The sequence below is a fragment of the Chionomys nivalis genome, chromosome 7 (genome assembly GCF_950005125.1).
Source record: "Chionomys nivalis chromosome 7, mChiNiv1.1, whole genome shotgun sequence".
NCBI classification, from domain to species: domain Eukaryota; kingdom Metazoa; phylum Chordata; class Mammalia; order Rodentia; family Cricetidae; genus Chionomys; species Chionomys nivalis.
Window position 1 is genome coordinate 24,771,573 of NC_080092.1, and position 27,509 is coordinate 24,799,081.

General features: G+C 36.6%; 1 protein-coding gene across 2 annotated transcripts in view; it reads right to left on the bottom strand.

The window, feature by feature from the left end:
- Positions 1-27,509, bottom strand: part of Gabrg2 (gamma-aminobutyric acid type A receptor subunit gamma2) — an 84,654-nt gene that overhangs the window by 37,507 nt on the left and 19,638 nt on the right. For both annotated transcript variants that reach the window (XM_057775280.1, XM_057775282.1), the window contains exons 2-6: positions 20,862-21,013; positions 19,346-19,413; positions 17,848-18,068; positions 15,443-15,525; positions 11,574-11,711 (exon numbers count right to left, since the gene is read on the bottom strand). In XM_057775280.1, the coding sequence (XP_057631263.1) occupies positions 11,574-11,711; positions 15,443-15,525; positions 17,848-18,068; positions 19,346-19,413; positions 20,862-21,013 (662 nt within the window). The remainder of the gene's footprint in view (positions 1-11,573; positions 11,712-15,442; positions 15,526-17,847; positions 18,069-19,345; positions 19,414-20,861; positions 21,014-27,509) is intronic.

The following is a 27,509-nucleotide window of genomic DNA, read 5'->3' on the forward strand; positions in this document are numbered from 1 at the left end:
TTGTTACGTTTTTGTAACTCAAAAGATCTGATACCCATTTCTCCAAAGTTCATCCCAGAATAGCCTGCCTGGTGGTCCTTTGTGTGCACAGCTTGTACATCTCATTTCATGCACATCAGTCTTGCCAGGGGGCTCTTCTCTAGCCAACAGACTCATGGCTAAAATGTCTTCTACCTTTCAAAGTAGAACCTTTCACATTCAGTGTGTTTTATAGTATTCCACTTTGGCAATAAAAATGCCATTCCATAGAATGATAAGGAAAAATTAATGTAAAATATTTTACCTTTAAGCAACAAAAATTTTGAATATTACTTGCTATTTATGATCTAGTCTGGTTTAGACTTGCAGACTAATTCTATTATTCTAGCATGCAATAGATCTTGAGGGGGGGAGGGAGGGAGAGAATAAGAACTGGAAACTTACAGAGACAGACTTATAAACAGAAATAAAAATATGCCAGAACAATAAGAAAAAAAAAACAAATTGCAAGATAGGTAAGTAAATAGACACATCTTTCTGAAAACACAAGTTCAACAATTTTTTCACCTTAAACAGAAAATGATGTGTTCAAGGTCATTCAACCATATGGTGGTATGATTAAAACGACAAGCCTTAAACAGAATTTATACTGGTTTCCCTACACCAGCTGTCACAGTGCATTGTAGAAAACAAATGATGGGATTTTGTCGCAGATGCCATAGATCTTCCAAACACTACAAGAAGACTTTCTTAATTGGCTATGCAAGACTGCCGATCAGTACTATGCAGAAAAACAGCAGCAAAGCTTTGAGCTGCTTACATGGAAGCCCGGAAGACAACACAATGCCTGTAGGCACAGATGGCTGTGCATAGTACTGCGTGTGCATAGCACTGCGCATCCCTATTTTTATCTAACCTCCATCTCCCGTGAATGTGGATAGCAACAGGAAGTCTACTGAAATTAAAGTCAATTTAGTTGTTGCTGTTAGATGTTTATGATACATAATCCCAAGCATGGTGAAAATGGTGTGGAGAATAAATAGGCTCTGTCGTTTCCTTGAGACCCATTTCAGTCCCTATTCTCAGGCACATCATGTTTGGGTGTTTTTCATGTTTATTTCCTAACATGTCGTTCTGTGATGAACACTCTTTGTCCTTTAACAAACAATCAGACTTCTTTCAAAATGTATGTGCTGGCACTTGCGGATTTATTATGTTTACTTTCCCCCTGTTTTAAGTAATAGTATGGGTTGATATTGCTTTCCAGAAATCAGGGAACATTTGATCAGAAAGGAAGTCAATACCTTTGAGACACAAGGTTAAATCATGCTGAAGATTTGGGTAAAATGAACTTTTGATACTCTTCATGTTGAGAGCAGTTATGACCCTTCTCTACCTGTGTGCCTGTGGAAACTGAGCTCAGATATTTAAGATGTAAGAACGTTTAACTTATGAAGTCCCTAAAAACTTTCTCCTCCAGTTCACTGAAATAAAAACATTGAACTCTGGTCATGCCTACTCTGTTCTAGATAGGAGCTTGCTAATTTTTTGCAACTTCCCTACATCTCTGACTTTACCTCTTTGTCCCGATTTCTTTCTGAGTAAAGCTACAATTGCCACTGATCCTTAAAATGTTACACTTTGCAATAACCTAATTTAACTCTTAGTCACAAATATGCTAGGGAGAAATACCAACCAAGGAACTGTGATTGCTTGGCATTACAATTGTATCACCTGGTTTTGCTGTCTCTTTAAGAAGGTGCTATTACACAGCTCATGATTCAGAGCTCCTCACCATTCAGCAGTTAACAAGTGATATAATTGAAAAAAAAAATGAAAGTGTTTGACTGTGCTAGTCACATAAGTGTAGGCAGATTAGAAATCATGTTTGGGAGCTACAAGCTCATATGTATAATTTGAAATTATTGTATCTTATTGGAAATGCCACATTTTCTTATATTCCACCATTCATAAATGCAAGTGTCACTTGCTAAATCTTGTAGTAAAATAGGGCAAAAGTCTGTATGTTGAGCATGGGCTAAAAAGTGAAATTTAAGGTGATGGTACATCCTAGTGTATCCTGAGAATGTACTTTTTGATACATGATAATTTTGGAGTGGATGGAGGGTGAATTGGAAGATGAAGGATATTGCTTATCTATGCTAAATGTCTAGGCTTATTGTAATAGTTGTACTTTTAGTGTATTTGCATCAGAATTTCTCTCCGAAGCTCAGTCTGTGGTATTATTGGGGGATGAAGGGACCCTGAAAAGATGACACCTACTGTTAAGAAACTGGGTCATGTGGGTGTGCTCTTGAAAGGTCCTTTGGGACCTGGCCACTTCTCTTCTACCCAGATGCCACAAAGAGAAGAGAGTACAGTATTCCAGCCTGTGATCCCACTATCACATTCTCCCTAAATACTTACTCAGGACAACAGGCATAAGTGGCCATGGACTGAAGAGTCTGAAAGAGGGTGACATAAAAGTTTTCTTCTTGTAAGTAGATCTTCTGAAGTATTTTATCACAGCGATGGAAAATAAATACAAAGACACATCACACACACATACACACACACAAACACACACACAAATAACAAAGAAAATTCTTTCCAAGCTCTTAGGAAAGGCAAAATGTTCTGACTTTCACAGAAATCTCCTTTCAATGAATAAAATAAAAATACTGTTTTTCATTAAGAATTTGTTCTTTTTGATGTGTAAAATGTTTAAAATTTTATATGTATAATATTGAACACCATATTCTATAAATACAGACTTTAGACAAAGGAATTATTCCTTCACAGAAAATAGAATAAAAGGAAACAGATTCATTTGTGGGTAAAGTACTGACTCTGTACACTCAGTCTCAAATATGAAAATCATTTGAAGTTTTCTATTTATTTCATAGCAGCAGATGTCTTGGAGACATCTGTTAGTTGTTAGTTTTATCTACTTACACTAATGTATCCTTAAGATTTCAAGTGACTTAGAGAATAATCTGAATAAATTTTTATACCCCAATCTGTTGGTCTCCACCTATTGTTAAAATAAGAGATTCATTCTTGTATTTATTTTATTTAGTTCTCATGATAATGCTATGTTATAATTATTCAAATTATATTTTACTTCAAGGAACAAATTTATATAAATACAATGGATTCCCGGATTTCTTATGGCAATTAATATTTCCTTAACAACTGAATAATATCACATTAGCTGTAAATATATTTCTAGATGTGATAAAACACCATTAAATTAACTGTGTTACAATGTTTACTCTCACTGAACACAGTTACTACCCTGAGGTAGAATGTAACAGCTTAGTATGTTACTAATGGTCATAAGTGGTCATAGGAAGTGTTTCTGTCACTCATGCATGTACCTGTAACATTAGCCATCCTTAGCTATTCTAAACTCCACAAAAAGTTTCTTTTTAAGTGGGTCTGTCTTTTTATGGAATATGCTAGTGAGTGGCATGGGTGAAACACCATGGGTCTGATAAATAACTACATTGAGTACCCTTGAGCAGAATACTTAAGGCTGTAAGTTTCTGTCTACATTTATCAAATAGGAAAACAGTGATATCTTCCTTGGAGACTTTTGGAAATAAAACTGTGTTGTTCACAATTCCCAGATGTTAAACCATTGTAAAACTTCTTGTCCCTTCCTAGTTTCTGGTCATGGTTTGTCTTCCTTGGAGCGTGCAACTCCTTTTGCCAAAGAAGCACAAACAGAACTCACACAATCACACATGTTCCCTTGAAACCAAACAATTAACTTTGGATGTCATAAGACTTCTAAAAGTACTTTCCCTTCACCCCTAGAAATCTATTTCCAGAAAGGTTCCAAATACTATCAGAACAACAACAGGATTTAAAATTCAAGCACACAATGTTTAAGATGCAACGTGAATAGTCCAGAATTACAGCTAATAGAAAATTAGCATTTTGTTATCAACTTTGAAAAGGGGGGTGGAAATTGCCATTTTTCTTAAACTCAGCACCAACATGTCTGTACGTTTGCTTGCATTTGATTTGTTTTCGAAAACACACTGAAAACTCTAAAAAAGAGAAAAATGCTTTAAAAAATATTCTACCTATGGAAAAAACAACTTCTACATTTACACAATGTGGGGGGGAGGCGTATCCTTGGTTACAGCAGGAGTTGTGGCATGCTCAGGAGAAGGGTTTTGAAACACTGACTCAAGTGCACCTCTTTTATAGACAAGGAATTTTCAGTCTGGAAGATGAGCAACTTTTCAGGCTGCTCCAGGCCAACAGCAAGTTGCATTATTTAATATTTCCCTCAAATGAAATGAATTTTAACGTTTTCAATTGAAACTTAAAAATAAAATAAAAATCCATTGTTGCGCAGTCATCCGCCAATTTATTCAAAGATAGCATATTACTATTTGAGTACTTTGGGAATTTTAGTATTGGTTAAAATAGATTCATGACTCACAAAATCTCAGAAATACCAAGACTATTGTACCAGTGTTACTGCTGCTGATTTTCCATTCAGTCTTCTCTCCTCTTTTAACTTAATTAATAAATGAAAACCTTATTAACTTTTGTCTTTGAATTTTATTTCTTGCCTCTCCACTCAATATTTAGTTTACTTCAGCAATCCTTTGGTTTCTTTAATTTCATTAGCAATCTAAATTGACCTCCAGTTGGAAACTTTGTTTTGTTTTTAGAAATTGTATGTAAATGAATGTATATATAAAAGGTTGCATTTGAACTTAATACCAAGTAGCAAAGTTGACATAAGCAGAGACGGTAGACCAGGTCATCCTGAGTCTGCTCATGGAGAAAAGTAATGCATGGTAGGGGGTGATGTACAAGGTTTGAGGATCAAGAATAAATAGCACATAATTCTATACAGCAAGCAAGAGCCTGATCTATAAGCCATTATATCTAAATTGGGGTATATATATCATAGCTGATAAAAGTGAAGATCCATTTAATGGTACAGATTTTTTTTAACTTTTTTATGTTTGAATTTATTGCAAAAGAAATTAAGAAAGAAATGCATCTATATATATTCTGGTCACTGTGATAAAATACCAGACAAAAATCAAAATAACAAAGGAAGGATTTATTTTGGCTTAGCACTCAGTGGGTAAGTGCTGGGTGCAGGCCCTTTAGGCAGCGGATCACATTCGTCTACTGTCAGGAAGCAGAGACTAGTGAATGCTGGTGCTCAGCTCAATTACATTATTTATTATGATGATGATGATGATAATGATGTGTAGTAGTAGCATTGTTGTTGTCATTGTTGTTGTTGTTGTTATTGTTATTGCTATTGCTATGATTCAGTCCAGGATCCTAGGCTACAGGATGATGCCACTCACAGTTTGGCCATGACACTTTAGGTAACTCTAAGTCTGAGCTCAAAAAGTTCCTGAAAAGCAGGGAGGGAAAAAATAACTAATCTGTAATTTTTGACAAAAAGTTATGAAGGAACTTCATGCAACAAGTGTTTCAGATGCATTAAGAACAGCGGTGGAAGGTTTCCTAGAAGGGAGGGTATGAGGATTTTTTTCTTGGTTCACTATGGAGGCATTTAGGTCCCAAGGATCAATATCCACTATGAAATCCTTTGTTCATGTTTCCATCTCAGAGTGTGTACATGGAGAACAAAGTCCTGCTCAGTATACACACACAGAGACACACACATACATACACACACACACACACAAACGCAATGATGCAGATAATTTGATGGCCAAATTCTATGAGTAGGAATAATAAGAACACAAAGAATTAATTGCTGGTTTAAACATTGAACATGGGGAAAATTCAACACTGAATTCTGTATTATTTATTTTAATTGATGAAGAAGATATAGATTTATCAAAGTAATTGTCAGCTTTGGTGGCCTGAAAGGTCAAAGGTTGAGTATAAAAAGTCTTATGTAAAATAAAGCAGCAAGTATGTTCACACAGGATAATAGAATCGCAAGAGGGAAGTTGATGAGATTTTAATAAGTAGTTATGGTGATTCTGGTAACAGTAATGGAATTTCTTTCCATCTACAAGCGCTTCCCACAAGCCAGAACACTGCAGGCATTTTTCACTTGCTTTTCTTTTTCGTGTGAGTGCTGGGAATTCAAATTCATTGCTGTGTGCCTATGCAGAAAGCATTCTTACCCCCTGAATCATCTCCCCAGTGTCCCAGGTTTTTGTTTTGTTTTGTTTTTGCTCCTTGTGTTTTAATGTTAACTAGAACACCCAATTTCATGCCTACGGCAATTCCATGGCAATGGTGATGTGTTGAAGAATTTCTAAGAAAAAAATTACATGAATACTAAGAGGTGAAGCTAGTTTGGAAATTAAGTGGTCAGGACCTAAGGGTGCACACTGGCACTGAAGGTTCAAGGCTGCTTTGGTGTAACCACCAGTAAAAGTGTGAAGGAGAATCAGGCATTTGTTTAAAAACTGAGAGTCTTAGAAATAAGATGTTGTGGGTGGGGCCTGTGAGATAATGTTCAGTATTATAAGAGTCTGATCTTCAGGACCTACATGGTGAAAAAGAGAGAACCAACTCCTCTGGGTTTTAATTGCCACACTGTGGCCCATGCGCACACACACACACACACACTAAGCAAATAAATGAAATGTGTTTTCTGAGAAACTGTTTGTGAATTAAAAAGTTATATTAGATAGAAAGGGAATTAGGATCGAATGTGAACATAGGACAAGCAATATCATTTTAGGCATACATTTTCAGGTGAGTTTTGTGATAAGCTGACAAACTCCAGAAAACAATGCTGAAAGTGGCATGAGGAGGCTGGTTTCTTAAATACTAGAAATAATAGTGTCAGTTTGATTGAATTTACTTCATTCTTGACATATGCTGGGCTTTGTCTAGTGGGGTCTCATACCACCAACAGGGGAACAAAATAGTGTGATAAGTAAGGAAAAGCATGTGTTTGGGAGCAGGCCTATTAAATGTATGCCCTATAAGTGGATGCAATCCTCACAAATAAATCCTCAAAGTCATTGACTGTGATATCAGCATTGTTGGTCATTGTAGTTAATTTTGCAATTCGGGGAACTGCTATAAGCTGTTTGCACACAGAGAGAATGCAGGTGCATGTTGGTAGCGTTCAAGAAGTTCTGCTGCTTTCCATTTAATTTACAAGGCACACACCTTGGAGGAGAGCGGCTGGCAGCAGGGACATGCCTTAATAAGCTGCAGACATTGTCCAGATAAGAACAGACAAATTTGTGAACTAGGACAGTGGCAATGGCAACAGAAAGGAGGGCAGTTACACAAGAGATTTCAGAGGCACAGGAGCCTTCATGATTCATTAGGTGTGGGAGGCAGAGACATGACTCTGAGTGTTCATGCCTGGCTCACAGGGGCCATGGTGGTGCTGTTGCCAGATAATGAACCGTCAGGAAGAGATGGGGTTTGGACAGAGGATTGTTAGATCAGGCCTCGGGATGATAAAGTGACTGAACTGAAGGCACTAAGTGCTACACTAATTTACCACCTGGAAAATATTCCCCTCAAGGGAAGGCACAGAGGTACTGATAGTAAATAAGATGACTTGGGAGGTAAATTCGAGGACTATGAAGAGGCAATGGCTTAACTAGGGGGGAATTCTTTCCTATACAAACTTCTGTATCTTGTTTATAAAAAGGAGCCGTATAAGCTTCAGTGCTAGCTGTGGTACATTCTGCCTTCCCCTTCAACATACTCAGTTTTGGAAGCATAAATGCACATACCTACATACATATAATATTAACATAGTTTATCATACTTCATAGTAATTCCTGTTCATACTAACTGCTTCTGACAAGTTACTTTTGCTAATTTAAAAAATGTTCATTTAGCTTGTTCAGGAATTTATTTAATTTAAAGAAAAGTAACACAGAGAAAAGGGCTCCAGCTTCAACCACGATGAACCAGGAGTCACTGTGCCTTGTCTTCCCACACAGCTTCCCCACATTCTATAAATGAGCAACATCATTAGAGTCATACACAACACTCATCTCCAGCAACTTTGTGTCATCAGCTATGGGAACACGCTAGGCATTTGTGATGTTAGCTTGATATGAACCTGGAACATTCTAGCTTTGATATGACACTTTTCTCCTAATTATTCAATAAACTTTCTCCTCTAACCAAAATTGCAGAGAATGCACTGGTCTTCTAGCTGCTTTTGACTACGCTCTCAAATCATCAGGTTCATGATGCTTTCTGTTCCACCTTGCTTGCTCTACACCTGTCTAACTGCTCTCTTGAGTCTTGCCGCACCTCCCACTAGTTCTTTTATACTGAATTTTCTAGATTTTTTTTTCGAGACAGGGTCTCTCTGTGTAGCTTTGGAACTTGTCCTGGAACTCACTTTGTAGACCTATCTGGCCTCAAACTCACAGAGATCCACCTGTCTCTGCCTCCAGAGTGCTGGGATTAAAGGTGTGTACCACCACCAATCAGAATATCGTCACAAGCATCAAGGTGCTCTGTTGGTACTGATGCTAGTTTTCAACTCAGGCTGTATTTTCAATGAGGCCATTCAAATAGAAATGCACAGGAAGCACACATTTTTCAAAGAAGAGCAAGCAGTAGAATGAAACGGTGACTGTTAAACCTTGCCCCCCCCACCCCAAACTCCACATGAAGTTGAGTTTCATGAAGAGAAGTTATTGTAACAACTCTAGCATTCACCCTCCCTCTAGCTTCACGGTGACTTCCTTATCATGGGACTTTGCTAATTCTTACCACATTTAAAGTAATTGGAGTCTCTTCTGTATATTTGTCTTAACAAATGCCCTTAGGCAGTCTCCAAGTTACATGGGCGGGGGGCACCTATACTAGGAATTTATGATGCACATCAGCCTTTTTCTTCTGCTATTTGTGCTGAACATCTTGCTGAAACAAAATGAGTAAACTAAACGCGTGCTAGTCATGAGTTTGTGGCTGCTGTTTTAGGGTGTTGGTACAAAAATAAAAATGTGACTATCCAGCAGAACTTAATCCCAGTTTCTCTTTCTGGAAGAGATAACCACTGGAGAATATTTTTATATTACTTTTATATATGAGAAGTTTTAGTTCAAAGGTAGTCTTGAGATTTGTTTTTCAGCTTGGACCAAATGGAAAAAAAGATGTTCTAGTACATGATAATCAGGATCCCTGCAAGTGAAGGAACAGAAGGCCACCTTTCTCCACACACTCAAGCACTGTTTCAGCCTCTTTGCTTGCTTTTCCAAAACAAAAGAATCTTTAGAATAAATGTGTCAGTGATGAAAGACATGCAAGGGTCAGATGCTTCTGTAGTTTGGAGAATGGTACGCTGAAGGCTGATTTTGAAATTTCAGTTTCACTTAGTTCCTGGTTTTTTTCATCTCTGAGTAACAGAAACAGTACCTTCCAAATAACTCAATACAAAAATCATGTCCTATGAATTTTGCAAAAAGGAACTATAGGAAATCTGATTGACACTTAGATATATAATTCAAAGTCTTTCCTTAAAATAATTGATAGCATGGTGAGAACATAATGTTGGTGTCTGAAATTGGGACATATTTAAATTGATGTAATAGCATTGAATACTCTACACAGAGACCACATTCGACTTTTCAGAGTTCAAACAGACTACACATAGGAAATGTTCCTCCTTTCAAAATATGTCAAATTTGCTCCCACAGAGAGTTTTGAAAAAATAAATCATAGCATTTATATTAGTTACTTTTATATTACTGTGCAAAAACACTATGACCAGCACATATTTATAGAAGAATTTATTGGGAGCTTACAGTGTTAGAAGATGAGTCCATGGACCATCGTCATGGGGAGTGTGAGAGCAAGCACTCAGGCAGGGTGCCGGTACAGTCACTGGGAGTTTGAATATTGACACACAGTCACAAGGCAGAGCTAACTGCAGTGCTGTAGGCTTTTGAAATCTGACAGTCTACCCACAATGATACACTTTGTTTTGACTAGGGTTACTATTGTGGCAAAACACCATGACCAAAAACAAGTTGAGGAAGAATTTCGCTGGCATATCCTGAATCAAAGTCCCTTGAGGGAAGCAGAGGCAAGAAATCAAACCAGGCTGTAACTTAAAGGCAGGGATGGACAGTCTGGAAGAGTCATCCTTACTGGCCTACTCTCCGTAGCTCGTTTAGCAGACTTTTGTATAGCTCACAGGATCACTAGCCTAGGGATGGTAAAAGCCATATTATGCTGGGCCCTCCAAAATCTATCACTTATTAAGAAAATGTCCTGTGATCTTGCTTATAGCCCAATCTTATTGAAGCATTTTCTCAATTTAGATTTCCTCCTCTCAGATAGCTTCAGCTTGTGTCATGTTGACATAAAACTAGCCAGCACATACTTCCTTCAGCAAGTCCACACCTTCCAATCCTTCCTAAATACTTCAACTAACTGGGGACCAAATATTCAAACATGAGTGTATGATAATTTTTCTTGTTCAGACCACACTGCCATTAAAAGTCATGATACTTTATATAAAACATATTGACTTTTAGCCTCTCTTAATAACTTAATGCCATGGCTATGTGTACTTAACAAAATGCAGTTTTAGCTACATTTATGATTGACAGCTCTCTAATGCCAGTATCATTTTATATATAATATGTACATATATGTATATATCATATACACATACTCTCAGTGAGTAGTTCTTTTAATACATATGAAGCAATTGGGAAAATTGGTCCCAGAAGAATTTCAGATAATGTCACAGTATCTATAGACAATGCCTGATGCACTTGTGACAAAACGGGTCTATACAAAATGCAAAGCATGTTATCTTAACCAGTTATGAAGGCAGTATAAAATAATTAAACCGAACAGTGATTTCCAGACACAGTAATCCAGATGCACACATGAACTCACAACAACTGTAACAGTGACAACATGCATAAGGACACTGCAAGCTCCAGCCAGAGAAATCCCAACATAGAGAGTGAGAGATAAATACATAATTCTTTAACTGAGGAGCTATTAAAATTTGATAACCTCTGGTAGAGGAGGATTTTGGAGTTTTGGTTTTGTTTGCTTGTCTTATGATGGTACCTCTGATAGACTATAACTTTATACACTAGACGAGACCACAATTCCAACATTAATTGTGCAACAAAAACTAGGTACAAAAGGAAGAAAAAAATAGTAATCACAAAGTTGGGTGAGAAGGGGTGAAAGTGCAGTAAGGGTGGGATTTGAAGAGATTGAGTATGTTAAGTCTCAAAGACTTCACAAAAGTATTTTTAAAATATTAAAACGTCTACTTCATTTACTTTTGTGGTTATTGAAAATATTTCCATTTCAATATACTAAGAAACATACTCCCTAAAAGGAATAAATTAATTTGCACTTAATAAACATTTTCTTTTCACAAATAATTGCAATTAATTTTATAAAGTTAGTAAATAAAGTACTAGACTATTTCAAATTCAATTTGCTTTAAATTGATCAGTTACATGTATATTCATCGGTGTTAATAAAATACCAAGAAATCAATATGCCTCATGGTCTTCCTAAATATTATATAGAGATATGCATCAAAAAGCTTTGCAAAGTACATGCATCTCTTAAAATTCTTCTCAAGGGCAGCTTACCAGAAGTTGTCTTCACTACTTCAGTGGTGTTCCTCAATCCAACAAATGAAAACTGGTAGAGCCTCCAAGATCGTGTGTCACCCACTTCAACAGAACTACGCTTCCACTGATAAACAATTTCTTCACGTGGATAGCCATCTACCATGAGATGAGAACACTCACATTAAATGCAACAGCAGAGGGCCACAGGTAGCAACTACATTCTTTGAACAAGTTGCAGATTCTAAGGGAGACAGCACTGCAAGTCATATAAGGACCCTGAACTGAAAGGTACTGCTCTGTGAAAACTTAACAAAATTCTTAACACATCCTGCTGGAAAAGAGTGAAAGTAAAAAATCAAAATTGCCTTTGAAAAATCACTTTTAATTGCGTAGAATGTAAAAAATAAATGATGTTCTAAATATTATATCTGTACTTTATATCACCTGAGATAATACAAAAATGTCCAGTATAAAATAAAGATTAAAAATGTTTTTTATTTATTTATTTAAAAGATTTCTGCCTCCTCCACGCCACTGCCTCCCATTTCCCTCCCCCTCCCCCCAAACAAGTCCCCCTCCCTCATCAGCCTGAAGAGCAATCAGGGTTGCCCTGTGGGAAGTCCAAGGACCACCCACCTCCATCCAGGTCTAGTAAGGTGAGCATCCAAACTGCCTAGGCTCCCACCAAGCCAGTACGTGCAGTAGGATCAAAAACCCATTGCCATTGTTCTTGAGTTCTCAATAGTCCTCATTGTCCACTATGTTCAGTCAGTCCGGTTTTATCCCATGCTTTTTCAGACCCAGACCAGCTGGCCTTGGTGAGTTCCCAATAGAACATCCCCATTGTCTCAGTGTGTGGGTGCACTCCTCGCGGTCCTGAGTTCCTTGCTCGTGCTCTCTCTCCTTCTGCTCCTCATTTGGACCTTGAGATTTCAGTCCGGTGCTCCAATGTGGGTCTCTGCCTCTCTCTCCTTTGATCACCTGATGAAGGTTAATATTCAGGAGGATGCCTATATGTTTTTCTTTGGGTTCACCTTCTTATTTAGTTTCTCTAGTTAGTGTTTCATAGTGAAGTCTTGCCAATAGGTCAAGATTTTGAGACTCATATAGACACAAGAAACAATGAAAAAGGTGCAATAAAGGTATTTCTCTAATTCCTAATAGCATGACATTATTATATCAAGTTGTTCATCTGATTGCTAGGATTACATGGTTAGTGTGTGGCAGAGAGCAAGGAGAAGAGGAAATACAGGATGGTATTAGGATGCAGTTTGGATTCAATTTTAAGATAGATACTGCAATTTGAAGCTAGTATGTAGTAATGCCAATGGGTATACACAAATGAGCATAGAGGAATAGAAGATCTTTACAAAAAATAGTATTACACTGGCAATCAGGGCAAAATAGTGACTTTGTGTATAATTTCCATAGGTATCATAGAAATTTTCTTAACTGTTTTGTAAAATAATTCTTAACAGTAATTATCATAATTCCTCTATTAAAGAACTGATGGACAGTAAACATTTCCTGAGTGGACAACATTATCATGAATTAGCTGTGTGCTGTGGGAACTCTTTTATCCAATAGTCTTTAAGATACTAGCTGACTTTGGGACTGGACTCATGTACTATAAATGCAGATGAAAAAGTGTGTGCAGAGGGAAGGGGTGGGTTTTGACTGCTGGATTTGGTTCTAGTTCGCAGATCATGCAGAGGATTGAGGGTCACTTCTCTTTCTGTGAGTTTACCCTCTAACAAATAGACCTTTATTATACTTGATTCTAGGCTAATATAAAACTATTTCATATCACAACAACTGTGTACCATACTGTCCTTGTCTCAGTAAAATATGAACTTAATTAAAACCAAGAGAACTAATAAAACTCAATGGTAGAATGTTGTGGAGCATGGAACAAGGTCCTAGTTTCACTTTCTCATATGGCCCCAAATGAATGGGTCCATGAATGAATAAGTAAGAAATAAAGGACATTGAGCCTATAATTCGTGATCCTAGAGAAGCTAAATAAGAAGGTGAACCCAAAGAAAAGCATATATAGTTATCCTCCAGGATATTAACTTTCATCAGGCAATGAAAGGAGACAGAGACAGAGATCCACATTGGAGCACCGAACTTAAATCCCAAGGCCCAAATGAGGAGCAGAAGGAGAGAGAGCACGAGCAAGGAACTCAGGACCGCGAGGGGTGCACCCACACACTGAGACAATGGGGATGTTCTATCGGGAACGAACCAAGGCCAGCTGGACTGGGTCTAAAAAAAAAGCATGGGGTAAAACCGGACTCGCTGAACATAGCGGACAATGAGGGCTGCTGAGAAGTCAAGAACAATGGCACTGGGTTTTGATCCTACTGCACGTATTGGCTTTGGGGGAGCCTAGGCTGGATGCTCACCTTACTAGATCTGGAAGGAGGTGGGAGATCCTTGGACTTCCCACAAGGCAGGTAACCCTGACTACTCTTCGGGCTGCTGGGGGTGGATGGGAGGCGGTGGCGGGGAGGAGGCAGAAATCTTTAATAAATAAATAAATAAATAAATAGAAATGAACATTACTTCAACTATTCATATATTAATAATATTAAATTATATAATCCATGACTATAAAGTATGCTTTTCATTTTAATAAAATAGTCTTTGCTTTATTTTAATTTTGGCTGAATCTTTGTTTACTTTTGTAAAAGAGAGCAGATAGATGACATCTACAAATAAGGTGGGTACATTTGTAGCAACACTGAGGATGGGAAAAACATGGTACCCCAAAAGAACACTGTGGGGAGTGGAGTGGTGACTGATTTTCTTCCAGTAGTAAGCGACATTACATTGTGTGCGTGTGTTCAGAGGACAATCATTAATTGCAAGTTCATGGCACAATTATTTTCTGTTTTTAGTTTCAACTAACTCAAAAGAATAGCAGTTCTACTTGGACAGACAGTAACAGACGGTAAGGCTATTCTCTCTAACAGTGAGGGGGATGTCAACTTTATAACTGAACACATTTTACTCAAATAGATAAGCATGAAATCAGATATATAATGGGATGCTTTCTAAATTTATATTGTGCACATTTATATCCTTGGAATTGGTGACTTAACTGAGGATTGCTTCTCATACGATTGGTCTTTTAAAACTAACTATGGCTATGACTTTATTTATCTTAGGAGTTCCCCTGACTCCCTCGCAGAGAAATTATGTTGATAAAAATGTATCCTTCAAAATCCATAAATAATTTTCATGTAACTAATTATGTCCAACTGTCAAATGAAAAACAAAACAGAGAAGGAGAATGTAACGTGAATGATTAACAAATAGGAAACCATTTAGAAAACTGATGCCTGTTTGGTTTCAAATATCTGTGCAGAAGTGTTAACGCTTAATGGATGGTAGGATTGTCAAAGCTCTTCTTGGTAACTTATATTATCCAATAAAGTTAATAACAATAAGTCATGCTTTTATTGTGTTGACATGCCATGCATTTTAACACATATTATACTAACAGAACAGTGTTAATGTGGGGCACATCTTGCCTAAGAGTATGTTAAAAACAAAAACAAAAAACAAAACTCTTCTGAGTCCATTGAATAAGGGAAGTGGAGGTATAGACTCAATGGGTGTGCCTTTTCTATTGAGTTCAGACCTGGTCTTAAAGTCCTCTCAATAGTGACTCTGGGAATCCATTATCTACTTTCTAAAATTTCCCACTCAGTGAATTCTACTGCAGAGCTTTTCTTAATTGGCATAATTTGGAATTACAATTAAAAAGATTTCAAAATCAATAACATAGCCCACGGCCACTATGCAACTTCTATGTTAATTGATGAGGTTATCGGAATGACTACAGGTGACAGGGTACAATATAAGAGAGCACTGCTTACAACTGGAGAACTCCAGGGGGCAGGAGTGTTCGTCCATCGGGAAATTGTGCAACTGCAGCTGGCACTCAGCATCAATTGTCAGCCTACGTAGAAAGACAACAGAGAATACCACCAGCATACTTTCTAAACTGTACACCGGCATCCTTTGTAGAACAAACTAACACACCTATCATACAACGTGATCCTCAGTGGAAAAAAAATTCTAAATTCCAGGTTAAAAAATTATTTCTAAGTGAAAATTTTCATATAGCAACAGAACCATCTACTTTGGCTCAACTCAATTTATTGAAAATATGTGATTCCTTGTTTTGTGTTTTATCTTATTTATTTTTACAAATTAATTGGACACACTGGAGATTTCTCTGTGAATATATTTAACTTGTTTAAGAGAACAAACTGTTTTCAGAACTTAAGCACATTTACTGTTTGCATCAACATGAATTCTGGCAGTTCTCTGATCTTATCAGCTAATTAACACAAAGCCTTCTGTTGGCAAGAACTTGCTGTCTTTAAATTGCCATAGGTGGGTTTTAAAATGCCTCTGTGGTGCAATGGACTTGTGTGCATTTTTACAACAGAATACCATGAAGCCATCAAATAGAATGCTATATAGAAGGGGGTTATCTAAACACATAAAGGAGATGCTAAATGCACATACATTGAGAAATTGGGAAAGCCTTAGCCATCGAATTCCATTTTGTACAGAATTAAAGCCTAAAGAATTCGGAGTTTCACGCCCTGGACTGAGACTCCAGGAGTCTAAATCTGAAAGAGCCCAGATGTTCTGACCTCCTTTGCAGATGCAAGGGAAAAAGTTACACTGTAACAGTGATGGTTTGTAGTTTTCAAAATAGTCACATCTGTGAGCTAGATTTCTTATAACCTACAATGCCACTGCTTAAGTGATAAAACTATTATTTTATAAAAGTTTAATTTTAAAGAATTTCCAGTAGACATAACTTTTAATTCTGCACATTTAAATTTTTGTAGTGTAATAAAGCAATTAATGGCTTTTCTGTGCATCTTTAATTGTGTATAAAGCATGGACTAAGTGAACTATTTCCTAAGAATGCACTGTTAGTGTTCTGTGGTATTTGAACCTCCTCAAGGTCACATGACCAAGGACAAGTCACAGGACTTGGACTTAGGCTTACCACTTTTCATAGCAGGGAGGATTTAATAATTTTCTTCTTGTGATTTTTTTCAAAGAAAAGCTTGGCTTTATTAATAAATGAGATTTTAATTAAATTTGATTCTTTATTAGAGTTATCTCTCAAAATTAAAGTTTAATTATTACAAATTAAACATAATGCAGATAGATTGCAGATATAAATACAGACTCAGAAATATATAGACCTATACACATGCACATACGTATACAGACACTTTTAGTTCAGATAAGAAACTGAGCTAAAATCATCTTTCTTTCTCTATGTACGTACATTGTCTCCAGTCTTAAGCAGACCATAACTGACACTTTTAGGATGCTTCCACAATTAACCAGTATAGTGCTTCCTCAAATTAATAGAACTAAAAAATGACTACAACATTATAAAATGATAAGACCTGAGATAGGGTGAATGATTGCATATTTCAAAAGCCAGTTTGAGCTCTGATGTATAATACAGACTTTGATTTTCACATTTCTTTTTCTAATCATTACCTTATCAGTAATTTAATAAGTTTTCAATGATTTTAAAATCGACACAATGGCTTACTTTTGCAGTTGGAGCCATTTTTCTCAGTAACTAATCTAAATGGTAAAGTTTCAGGCAATTTTAAAATAGTATGGTTCATATATTCAGTATTAAGAATTATAAGACATATATTTTACTGATACCTTTTACATGCCAAAACCTAGAAGTGTGCTTTTTAAATTTCTGCTAATATACAAATAATTTTATGTCTGAAATACTTATGTATTATGCCCTGCAGCTAATATTGTACCCATCACTCTTTTCACTTCTAACAAACATGTGGGTAAGATCCTTACCTGACAGCTAAGAAGTACTAGCTATAGTACTTCTATACTTCCATTAAAGAATGGGAAGTAAGTTGGTGGGAGGTAAGAAGATGTACACACATCACAGAAAGTGGGAGCTCCACCTTTTCTAATAATTTATATCTTTGCTTGCTTAATTCATTGAAATAGAAAATGTAACAAGAGAAATGTCATGCTTCTTATGTAGAAAAGAAGTTTGATATGTATTCTAGAACCAAGTCCTTCCAATATCTTCTGTACATAGAAATTTCACAGTTACCTGAGTTCATATGACAAGACAGAAAGCAAAGAGCCACATGCTTCCCTTTCTTTCCATCCATCCTTCCTTCCTAAAAGCATAGGGTTGATTTTGTTCTTTTATTTCCTACAAACACCCCTTCCCCACCCCCCACCCCCCAAATACCTTAAGGTATAGAGAACTCGACCATCATTCCAAATTCTCAGCATCCTGTTGGGAGTGGTGATCCAATGAGCATCAGCCTTTTTGGAGTTCCTGAAGAAAGTGTCTGGAATCCAGATTTTCCCCACCATATTGCTGTTCAACCGGAGAACTTTAATGGTACTGTTAAATTTCAGACGTCTGTCATACCAGGTTTGGGCAAAAAATATATCAATTGTATATTCCTGTTTTAAAAAGAACAGAGGATTTAGAGTGTTTGTGTTTCTCAGTCCCATGAATATTGCCAGATGAGGCAGTGTTGTTTGGGTTTTGAATAGCTCAAAAGGAATTAACATCTTTCCTGACGAGATCACTACCATATCTGGGTTTGACATCAGTTTCATTAAGTTTTGATTTCTGGCCAAATAGCCAACCCCTAGTGTGTATGTGTGCATTTCTGTTTGTTTCTCTGTGTGTTTGTGTATGTGTTTTGTGTATGTGTATGTCTCTCTCTTTCTGTGTGTGTGTGTGTGTGTCTGTGTCTGTGTCTATGTCTGTCTATGTGTGTCTGTGTATTTGTGTGTCTGTATGTATGTGACTCTTCAGCATTTTTTACTCTGGGTCAGTCTTCTTATTAAATGCTTTTCACTTGTCAGCTGACTTATATCCCACTTTAAATCAATAATCCAAAGAATCGAGTCTTATAATAATAAACAATATCATAAATAATGTACTATCCTCATGGTTCCAAATAATCATTCCTGATTCTTGTATTACTTTATATCTTTATTTCAATCAAATTGATTTGAAATAGGAAAAGTAGGACAGACAAAAATCAACTTATAGTTCTTAGAATACAGAAGACACAGAAAGCCTCTTAAGTGTCCAGTAGCCTATACTCCATTTTAAGCTGAAAAACTCGAGGCACCAGGGGAAGCATTTTTTTTTTCAGGACCATATGCAACATGAGGGTACACTTCTCTCGCTGCTTCCATACTGCTCTGTATCTGTGTCTCACCGTGGCACACAACAAACAGTACACTGCGTATGTCCTATACGTTACTCACAGTTTAGTTTAGGGCTTGAAGGTTAATTTTTAAGAGCGAGAAACCAATTTTAATAATTATTTTTAACTAATTAATACAGTATTTCACTTCAGATTTGGGCTGAAAATATTATAAGTATGAATATTTGCTCTGGAAAATATTTATAAATTGAAGCAAAATATTATTTCTATATCATCAGTCTTCTAAATCATGAAAGAGTTTCATATTTTGCTGTAGGTAGCAATTGACAGGTTTACAGTGATTGCTGGATCAACATTAAATCAAAATTACACTCATTGATTTCATTTCTAACCATGTTTGAGTTTTATGATAAAAATCCTTAAATTTTTAACTGCTTCAATTAACATGAAAAAATCAGTCTTTAAGTTTATCTTTCCTTTGCAAACTTTTGATTCCATTTTTAAAAAATTCCTCATTATTTCTTAGCTAAAAACAAATTATATTTTAAAACTCACCATATTGATAGCATTCACTGGGCCAATGCTGTTCACATACATATCCGTGTGAATTAATGTCGGTTTCACTGCAAGGAAAATTAGAGGAATATAATTCTTTCTTTGTTTGTTTTTTAACCAGAAATAAAACTATGTTTATTTTACTTAGCTGCTTTAGAAATGATTTACACAGGACTAATTCAGTATTAGTCAATATCTTATCTTTTCATAATGATTTTTTTTTCAAAGAAATATCTCTTTTTAAGGATGTTGTTTCAAAAAGCAAGTATAGTAGTTTTTGGTTTTTCCTTGTTAGAGAATACAAAAGTGAAGAATAAAAAATCTTCTTTCTGTTTACTTTTCTATAGCATTCTCTCAGATATCCTGAATTTTATCATTTTTTTTTCCCTCTGAGCTCTAGAAACTGTTTGTGCCTCCTCACCCCACTTGATTGATGTCTACAGAAACACGATTACTAAGTGGCATGGGAACTATGTATTAAAAGTTCAAAGTAGACACAAACAGCAATAATGTGACATTGCTCTTGTCGATACTTTGACCACCACTTTGCCCTCAAACATCTCCAACCCACATCAAATGGAGATCTTCACTAATGACCTACTGGGTTGCTGTGACTGCTTAGATTGAAGAAGGCAACTGGCAGCAAGCCAATTACACAGCAATCTGTTAGACAGAACTAATATTAAAATAGGTGGTGTAATGCTCACAATCAAATGAATGTGATCTATATCGATTTAAAATTTAATTGGCAGAAGATACACGAGGTCCTTCTGGGCTTTAATTCAAGCATTTTTATCTCATCTTATTCATTTTCCTTGAAAGTACCATGCCCAAACTCTCTGTGGCAGATGGAATTCTTCGTTAGTGGTGACATCCAAACCTTTCACTTCCTGTGAAGGAGGTTAGTTTGTTGTCTCTTGACTTTGGGGGTGGTGGATCTTACTTGTACATATACTATCTTTACAAAAGTGAATGACAATTCTAAGCCCAAACATGTTTAACCATCTCTCTTTTTCTTTTCTATTACCATGAAAAGGATTTTCACAGTTCACACCCTGATTCTGGAATAGAATGAGAGACTATCTGATCCAGTTTGACTAGGCATAGGTTAGTCCATCCCCCACTATGATGCCAAATACTGCTTATTGCTAGTGTCTCTGAAATTTTAGCTGGGTATTACATAGTTGTGTCTTCCCAATACCTTCTCTGCTATTCTTCATTTTGATTTCTTTTCTCTCTGGTGTTATTTCATCAGGAGTTGTGATGCAACAATAGCAGCAACTTTTTAAAAACAAAAACCTTTGTAATATCTAGAAAAATATCTAGCACTTGTAAAGCTTCACCGTTGCTACCACCAGGTTTAAATGCTATTTATATACCCTTTCTCTATATTGAAAATTGTAGGATTATAATTTTAAACTTTCTGGCTTTTGGAATATAATGATATGTTTTTCGAATTAAGTAACTAGGCCTGGTGGGTCCCCTCTCCAGCACAGAACCCAAAGCATCTTCATACCTCCTATGTCAGGCCGGAGTTTGTTGTCATAACCTTCCAGTAGGTTGTTTAAGATGACAGTGACATCACCCTCAGGAACCTTTGGAGTCAACACCCATGTTTTATTAGAAGTGTAATCTTCATAGTCATCATCTGATTTTTGGCTAGTGAAGCTAAGGAAAGAAAAATATTAGTCACTAAACACATAGATTACATCCGAGTTGATTTCTATCACAAACCAGCCAGAGGAAAGGAGGAATGAGGCAGGATTGCGGGAATGTAGGGAAACTGCAAAAAGTTTACCTGATGGTTAATCTAACCAATTATACTGTGCAGATAGAGATTAAAATGTATTACAATGTTTCTTACAGTTTTCCGGAGATCTTTGCCCTCCTGTCTATGAATAAGACATGTGTTATGTCTTATTTTTGCCTTTCAATGTTTGCTGTTCTTCTCACCCATGTGCCCAGCCTCATTAAAGACCTTTTTAAAAAGAAAATGTGAATGTGATATTTAAATTATTGTAAGGCAGCCTAATGATTCAGCAATACTGTCTCCTTCTTGCTTCTTCAAAAAGTTAATTTACACCAATTTATTAAGGAAACTAAGGGAGTGATTATTAGATTCACTCGCACAGTCCTCAGTCAGGTCCCTTCTCCTTGACCTGAGCCACTTAGGAAGAGTTCAGGCTGACTGCCTTCTTGTCCCCCAGGCTACATGATGTGTATTTTCTCCAATTTCTTGCACTGAAGGCTAGAGTCGTTCATTTATCTTTCCTTGTTAAGAAAACTGTACCACGAAGAAAAATGTAGTTGCAGGCTTTAATTCATCATTTGTCACAGCAATATTAACGGGGCTGGATGTACTGTATTCATATGAATAAAATTAGTTGTTTTGACTGATCAAATAGTCTCAGGATATACTGTCAGTCAGTATTATGTGCTGAAACCAGATGGAAAATTCCTCATAATTGACAAAGAAGGGAGAAATGAATTAGGAAGATGAATTGAACTCTGTGATTTATATCTTCCTCTGCTCTAAGTTCTAGCTCCTCCCCTCCCACATGCAAAATTACTGTATTTTTCCAGGTCTAGATAAATAATAAGTTCTGGCCAAACCCTCATCTTTCACTTTCATCAGTACTGCAAGAAATCTGGGGATTGTGAAAAGTTAACAAATAAAGATTGACCCCCAAACTCTTGGTTTTAGCTTATTTTTCCTAATTATGTCAGAGAATGGATATCATTTGGTACCAGATTGCAACTTTGCCCTGATGGTATATATATAGATTTTAGAAAGTTTTTATTACATTTATGTATTTGGAGTTATTTATTCGGGAGTAAGAAAGTGTGCCATGGCACATCCGTGGAAGTCATTGTTTATGAGAAGGTCAGAAAACAACCCATGGTACTCTGTCTCTCCTTCTACTATGTGGTTCCTGGGGTCAAGCTAGGGTCACGAGGCTGGGTGACAAAGCCTGTACATGCTGAGACATGTATTTTTTCACATTTCTTCAATCATATAAATTACTTACACAATGTAGATGCAGTAGTAAATAAGTTTAAATAGATGTATATTTATACATAGGAATATAACATAGCACATGTGTATATACATATCAATGGATAGACAGAAAATAGACGATCAATAATATGAAGATGTCCAAAATGGTAGGAGAATAGTGACTGAGTTGTTAACGTCAGTTGCAAAGAAGATAGAAGGTGATGTTTTAAGAGGATCATTAACTAGTTAGATTATCTTAGGAAGCAAGGACATAATATTGTTTTTTATAGCTTTCGGGAATAATATCAAATATTAAGTAAGTATGAAAAGCCTTATAGGAATTAACTAGTCAGTAAACTAGTGTGCATGTAGTTCACATGATCTTTTTGACTGAGTAGACAATGCGTCTCACCAAAGACACATGTTATTAAATGAAAATCATAGTATAATGCATGGAATACTTGCTTACAAGTTACTAGTTAAGGACATCTCAGAGGTCTCAAAAACAACAAAAGCTATCTTGGTTATCTACCATAACCATATGATATAGACCCTTATGGCTAAAGATACCACACATTTTGCCCATAAAACTTAGAGAAATCAATCTCAAACAAACTGGAAAAATCCCACCTGTTGGCTAGCTTTTATTGTGCCAGAAAGGGCTACGCAGTCTGCTAAGGAGAAAAGAAATCACGGGCCTTACCTGTCACTCAGTGCCGCATACTGCCGGATCTGTCATTCAAGAATGCACCTGTGCTGACTAGTTACTCTTATGGGGTAACTACATGATTTCTTAGAATTTGAGTTATCTTTCTCCAGGGGTATATCCATGCCTAATACTATAATCCTGGATCAAGACCCATTGTTGGGGAAGTTAGAGGCTCTACTGATATTATTTTCATAAATTGCCAAGCTGTTTCCTGAAGATTGTTTACACCCTCAGAACTAGACTCCTCTCGGGAATGTATGTGTATGTGGGGGTCCCAGGGTGAGTAAAAAGTGGGAATGTTGGGTGTATATCATCACATATTATAGCATCCATATATAAAATTCTCAAACAATAATTTTTTGGAAATATGGAAAGTATATAACTAGAGTATATTTATGTCTAAAATTCTCGACCAAAAATTTACAAAAATAATAAAGTATATGGACAAACATCTTCAAAGACATTGTTTTACATTTTGTGTGTTAATGAGCATAGGAGCTCCAGATGAGCATTGCTTCCAGAGTGCCTGGACTGGATAGGGTAGACTGGCAGTGTTTCAACACCTCTCCAAAGAAAGCAACCTAGACAAGTTCTCTGCTAGGAACTTGCCTCTAGGGGCTCAATTCCTCATTTCACCAAAGCACTGCTAAGCACTGCCTAAATGAACTCTAATCCTATGACCCAGATCTTACTATTGTGTTTGGGGGGAGGCTTTCTAACAAGAAACTTCAATTTATTTATTTCATGAAGAAAAGAATATCGTTAGTCCCTTAAAAGTAATCATGATAGTATTTCATTACCATAATAATCCATGCAAAAGTGTAAGTGCCTTTTAAATCTTTTAACTCGTGTGTGTGTGTGTGTGTGTGTGTGTCTTTCCTTTCACTCCCTGCTTCCCTGTCAGCCATAGGGATTCCATTTTCTTTAATATAAGAAGATGATGATTAGGTGATTTAATTTTTTATGGAAATTCTCATGCTAATAAATATTCCAGGCACAGTAGTGCAATTACGTTTTCTTGTCTAGCAACTAAAATCAAAACTTTATTAAATGTAGAAATAAAATAGGATTGCTTAGAAGGAAAGATACCAAACTTAACTAATGACTTTCTCAATTTCATCACTTCCCTACCAACTGCTGAAACAAAAATCTGATTATTAAAAATGAATACATGAGTGGTATTTTTATTTCCACACTTCACAATGCCCACATAGACACTGAGAGAAGTTAAAATACAAAAAAAGAAATAAGAAACATATATTTAGGAGACAGGTAAATCTGGTTTATCTTCTATATTAATTCTAACTTTATTGCCTGGAAAAATTTACTCAAACTTAGAAAACCACAACTTTTAATTTTTAAGCATGGGGGATTATCCATACTCATATTACACTGTATATTTATTTAGCATCTAGGTCCATAATTATTATGGTGAGGTGACCATTGTTGGTTTAACAGAATGACTCCAAATGTGTAACTAAAGCATGAATCCATAGAGCTGTTTCAAGGCATTTACCTAACATTACTTCAGAAGAACTAAAAACAGATGCTTTCCAGGAGGAAAAATAATGAGCCCCTATATTATAAATAAACGAGGTTTAGTTTCTCCACAGCTCTCCCAGCTGAAATCTAAATTAAAGGGGATGATGCATGATCTGGGATCATTTCCAGATTTGTCTAAAAAAAATAAATAAGAGGAAAAAGTCTTCCCTCATTCATGGCAGGCTGTTTCCTTTGGTCTTCAGAGGTAGGACGTCTGTATTTACAAGGGGCTTTGTAAGGATGATGGTGTCTGACCAACAAATGTGGAACTGTGGGCACGCCTGTGTACAAACAGATGGATCATGATTTAAGACAATCTATCTACTATGGTTTGCTTGAAAGCACACAAACTTGAAAATCTGAGTTCAGGAACCAGTCAGCATCCCCTGGGGAGGATTTAGAGTTATTATTTTTTGAAGTATCTTAAAAAATACCTTATGGAGGAAAGGAAATACAATCAAAATTTTTCTTAAGTTAATTGATCATAATTTTTAAAATTCACTTGAATGAAAACATCAGAGGAGTTGTATCCACAAATCTTCAGTCTTCTCATTTCTGCAAAACTTACAGAGGTTGTCACAGGTCATCTGGTCAAGAGTTCTGGACTGATAGTCTAAAGATTCTCAGGGGATTTTCTAGGAAGCTGAACTCTAAGATCCATCTATAGTCATAAGTCAGACTCTTTTTTTTTTTTTTTTTTTTTTTTTTTTTTTTTTTTTTTTTTGGTTTTTCGAGACAGGGTTTCTCTGTAGCTTTGGAGCCTGTCCTGGAACTAGCTCTTGTAGACCAGGCTGCCTCGAACTCCCAGAGATCCGCCTGCCTCTGCCTCCCGAGTGCTGGGATTAAAGGCATGGGCCACCACCGCCCGGCTATAAGTCAGACTCTTTAATAAATTTCCAGCCACACATCTATCATCCACATTCAGAGGGTCTAGTTTGGGCCTATGCTTGTTCCTTCCCTGTCTGTTTGGAGTTGGTGAGCTTCCATTAGCTCAGGTAAACCGTGTCAGTGGGTGTCCCGATCACTATCATGGTCTTGATCTCCTTGCTCATATTCTCACTCCTCCCACTCTTCAACTGAACTTTGGGAGCTCAACCCAGTGCTGCGCTGCAGGTTTCTGCCTCTGTTTCCATCAGGTACTGGATGAAAGTTCTATGGAGACATTTAGGATAATCATCAACCTGAGTACATCACAAGGCCAATTCAGGCACCCTCTCCTCTATTGCTTAGGGTCTTAGCTGGGGTTATCCCTGTAGACTCCTGAACATTTCTCTAATGTCAGATTTCTTGCTATCCCCATAATGGCTCCCTCAATCAAAATATCCCTATTGATTGTACTGACTTTTGGGGAACCCATTTTTTTGGATGGATACCTTGCTCAGCCTAGATATAGTAGGGAGGGCCTTGGACCTTTGCCAAAGCAATGTGCCTTACCCTCTCTGAGAAGTGGATAGGGTACCGGTAAGGTAGGGAGGAAAGGTGGAGGGAGTGGGAGGAGGTGAGGGAGTGGGAACTGGAATTGGTATGTAAAATGAAAAAACAAGATAGTTTGTTTTCTTATTAAAAAATAAAATAATAAAAAGCCGAATGTGATATTTTAGATAAATTCATGTTCCCAGTCTGCCTTAGTCATTTGAACTTCTGTGTTGTAAATCATAGTATTCATTTTGTTTCTGTCTTTACACATTAACATGTGGTTCTAACTAAGCCATAACTATAAACATTAACTCTTCTTCAAACTGATAATGAGCTATTTAGGAAAAAGCAGGGCTTGTAAGAAAAAAAGTACAATTACATAAACGATTAAAATACTTGATTTTAGTACATTTGTGGGTTGTTTGGAAAAATTAATTAGTATTTATTGAGTTTATATTTTCTTTTTTTTTTTTTTTTTTTTTTTTTTTTTTTTTTTTGGTTTTTCGAGACAGGGTTTTTCTGTGGCTTTGGAGCCTGTCCTGGAACTAGCTCTGTAGACCAGGCTGGTCTCGAACTCACAGAGATCCACCTGCTTCTGCCTCCCGAGTGCTGGGATTAAAGGCGTGCGCCACCACCGCCCGGCCTTGAGTTTATATTTTCATCTATGTCATATTCTAATAGATTTACTAAAGCTCCAGGTTAAATAGGAGACTCTTTATTATACACTTCCAACATAGAAGAGAAAACAGTTGGACAAATTAAAAAGCCTCTCTTGCTTCATTTAGATGTCTATAAATCCATCGATACTCACTTCCTCAAAATACAATCTATGTTTCTATTTCCCTCGCATAGGTAAGATAGTTGAATAAAATAATTAAAAAACATTTATTTTTATGCTTGACATACTTTTAAAATGCCAGTGTGGTTTAAAAATCAGTTGCACTACTGCTATGTTGGTACTGGTTGCAAGTTTCTTTTGCAGACACAATGATTCACATAAACAGTATTTTACATGTCAGTATATCTCCCTCAGGTCGTATATATCGGAGAAGTGATACCTTTGAATCATTTCTATTAACAAATTCTTGTACACTGGAGGTTTTGCTCTCTTAATTTTATCTTCAGGGATGGAGAACTATCTGAGTCATGCACTAGCACATCTGGCTTTATGCAGGCTCTTGAGATCTGAATTGAAAAATTAAGTGATCCACTGAGCCATCTTGTTAGTCTAGGAATAAATGTCAGTGGTTCTCCAATTGTCTAATGCTGTGACCCTTTAATACAGTTCTTCATGATGTGGGGACCCCAAGCCATAAAATTATTTTCATTGTTACTTCAGAACTGAAACTTTGCTACCCTTACAAATTGTAACATAAATAATCTGTGCTTTCCCCAAATCTTAGATGACCTCTGTGGAAAGGGTCTTTCAACCCCCAAAGAGGTTGTGACCCACAGGTTGAGAATTGCTGCTCTATGTGTAGTCATCAAAGAGACAACAA